This window comes from Vollenhovia emeryi, unplaced genomic scaffold (genome assembly GCF_000949405.1).
Source record: "Vollenhovia emeryi isolate VEMERY1.0 unplaced genomic scaffold, V.emery_V1.0 DF939255.1, whole genome shotgun sequence".
NCBI classification, from domain to species: domain Eukaryota; kingdom Metazoa; phylum Arthropoda; class Insecta; order Hymenoptera; family Formicidae; genus Vollenhovia; species Vollenhovia emeryi.
Genome location: NW_011967111.1, coordinates 1 through 1864, shown reverse-complemented (window position 1 = coordinate 1864; position 1864 = coordinate 1). Strand labels below are relative to the sequence as shown.

Genomic DNA, 1864 nt, shown 5'->3' with positions numbered 1-1864 from the left:
ACTGATCTTTCTCTGGTTCTGTTACGCTTGGGGTTGATGATTTTACAGTATTATCTCCATCTGTGCCTCTCTCATCATCTTTATCCTTCTTAGCATAAATTACTTTTTGATTTGACTTGTCACGATCAGATATGTCAGTTGCACATACGTTTGTCTCAGCTATAACCATCTACAATTAAGATAATGTACAATGTCATAAATATCAAGTTAACTCAATAATAATAAAGGATACATACGGTTCCAAACTGCTTCTTGATTTGACGAAGCAAGAACTTGGTTTCTTTGCTACAGGGATCTTCTAAATGTAAAATCTTGTTTATGTCTTCTTCTGCCTCTTTGTATTGGTCCAATCCTAGTCTGGCCATCACTCGTCTGTGATAAGCTTTCATGTAAGTATTGTCCAGTTGTATGGCGGACGAGCAGTCCGCCTCTGCCGCATACAAGCTGCAACGTGGCAACATTTAGCAGCTGTTACATGTAATAGAAATGAATGTGATTCGTTTATTATACTCTTAAGATGCAAAAGTTACTTGTCTTGTTTCATATAACATAGCGCGCGATTAGCATAAAAGATAGCGTCGTAAGGGAAAATTTTTATCGCCTTGCCATACGAGGCGATCGCTTCGTCCCACTTCTTTTGTTTCACGAAATCATTGCCCTGCTGCTTGTACTCCAGGGCTTTGGTGTGGTTGTTCTCCAATTCTTCTCTGGACAAGGGTCCCATCTCCGACTTGTCCGATTTTTCCTTGCATATTTCCCTCTGTGTAATTTGCAATCATAAATATATTTCAAGCCTTGAGACACGAGCTTCGAGAGCTTGCGTAACTTAATGTAAATAACATCACTTACATCAACAAACTTATCACACAACTCATCCGGTTTTAACCGTTTGCATTCTGGATATATTTTGTCCTCCTTCGCTACAGATTTCTTCTTAGTCTTGCTTCTGACTGGCGGTACATCATGCTGGAATGTATAACACGTATCACTATTTAACAAGTTAAATAAATAAAAAACACCGAGACAGCCGACGTTTAAACCAACGGCATTACGTTTCTCGAAACCTAACGTTTATATTTAATAACAAACTTTCAAGTAAGACCCCTATCTAAAACTAAACAACATGCGAGAACACGCCAGTTAGGTCACAAGGCAGGATGTAGGTAGCCCAACTTGTGAATCTTATATTTTCCCCGAAAATCGTGAATCTATATACGCCCATACAGGACCAAAGCTTTCAGAAACATTTCGGAAAACATTGTCGCAATGTTGCAATGTTTCTGAAAGCTTCGGTGCTGTATGGGCCGTTTCTTTCCACATTGGTTCTACGCGCCGATGTCCTTTTTTCGGACATAACGCAGTTTTCTTACACGTGGAATTACATCAGCAAATTCACGTATTCAAATCGATAAACGATTTTCTTTGTAATTATTTAAAATGCTACATATTAACATCTTTCTGATGCTACATTTAGCATTCTTCATATTTAAATCTTTCTCTTCTCAAAGTCCCGAGATTGATAAACTCGTATTATTATTTTTATTTCTCAGCATTATCTCAGAATACCTGTTCATTGCGCTCATTCAGTATCTCCAGCTCCTTGCGTTTCATCTGCGCCTCCCAATTTCCCAAGTCCAGGAATTCCCTCTGCAAGTCCTCGGAATTATCCCGCACCTGTTTCTGCAACAGTATCGACTTGTCAACGTCCATGATGACGAGAAATCAACAAGCGTGTCCAGTACTCTGCTCGCCAAAGGTGGAAAGTTGGGTTAGAACAAAGAGTAAAGAGACACAGGAGCACACAGGAGAGAACCATGGAGACATGAGGCGTTTTTTCGTTTCGCGACCACGGTAGCGTTTGGTT

The 1864-nt window shown here is 39.8% G+C and overlaps 1 protein-coding gene across 1 annotated transcript in view; it reads right to left on the bottom strand.

Annotated features, from left to right (window-relative positions):
• The window catches only part of LOC105559777 (RNA polymerase II-associated protein 3), a 5288-nt gene extending 3430 nt beyond the window's left edge, over window positions 1-1858 (bottom strand). Inside the window, exons 1-5 of the mRNA XM_012008346.1 lie at window positions 1567-1858; window positions 850-966; window positions 531-760; window positions 237-444; window positions 3-169 (exon numbers count right to left, since the gene is read on the bottom strand). Coding sequence (XP_011863736.1) covers window positions 3-169; window positions 237-444; window positions 531-760; window positions 850-966; window positions 1567-1710 — 866 coding nt within the window. The 5' untranslated portion in view covers window positions 1711-1858. The remainder of the gene's footprint in view (window positions 1-2; window positions 170-236; window positions 445-530; window positions 761-849; window positions 967-1566) is intronic.
• Between the last annotated feature and the right edge of the window lie 6 nt (window positions 1859-1864).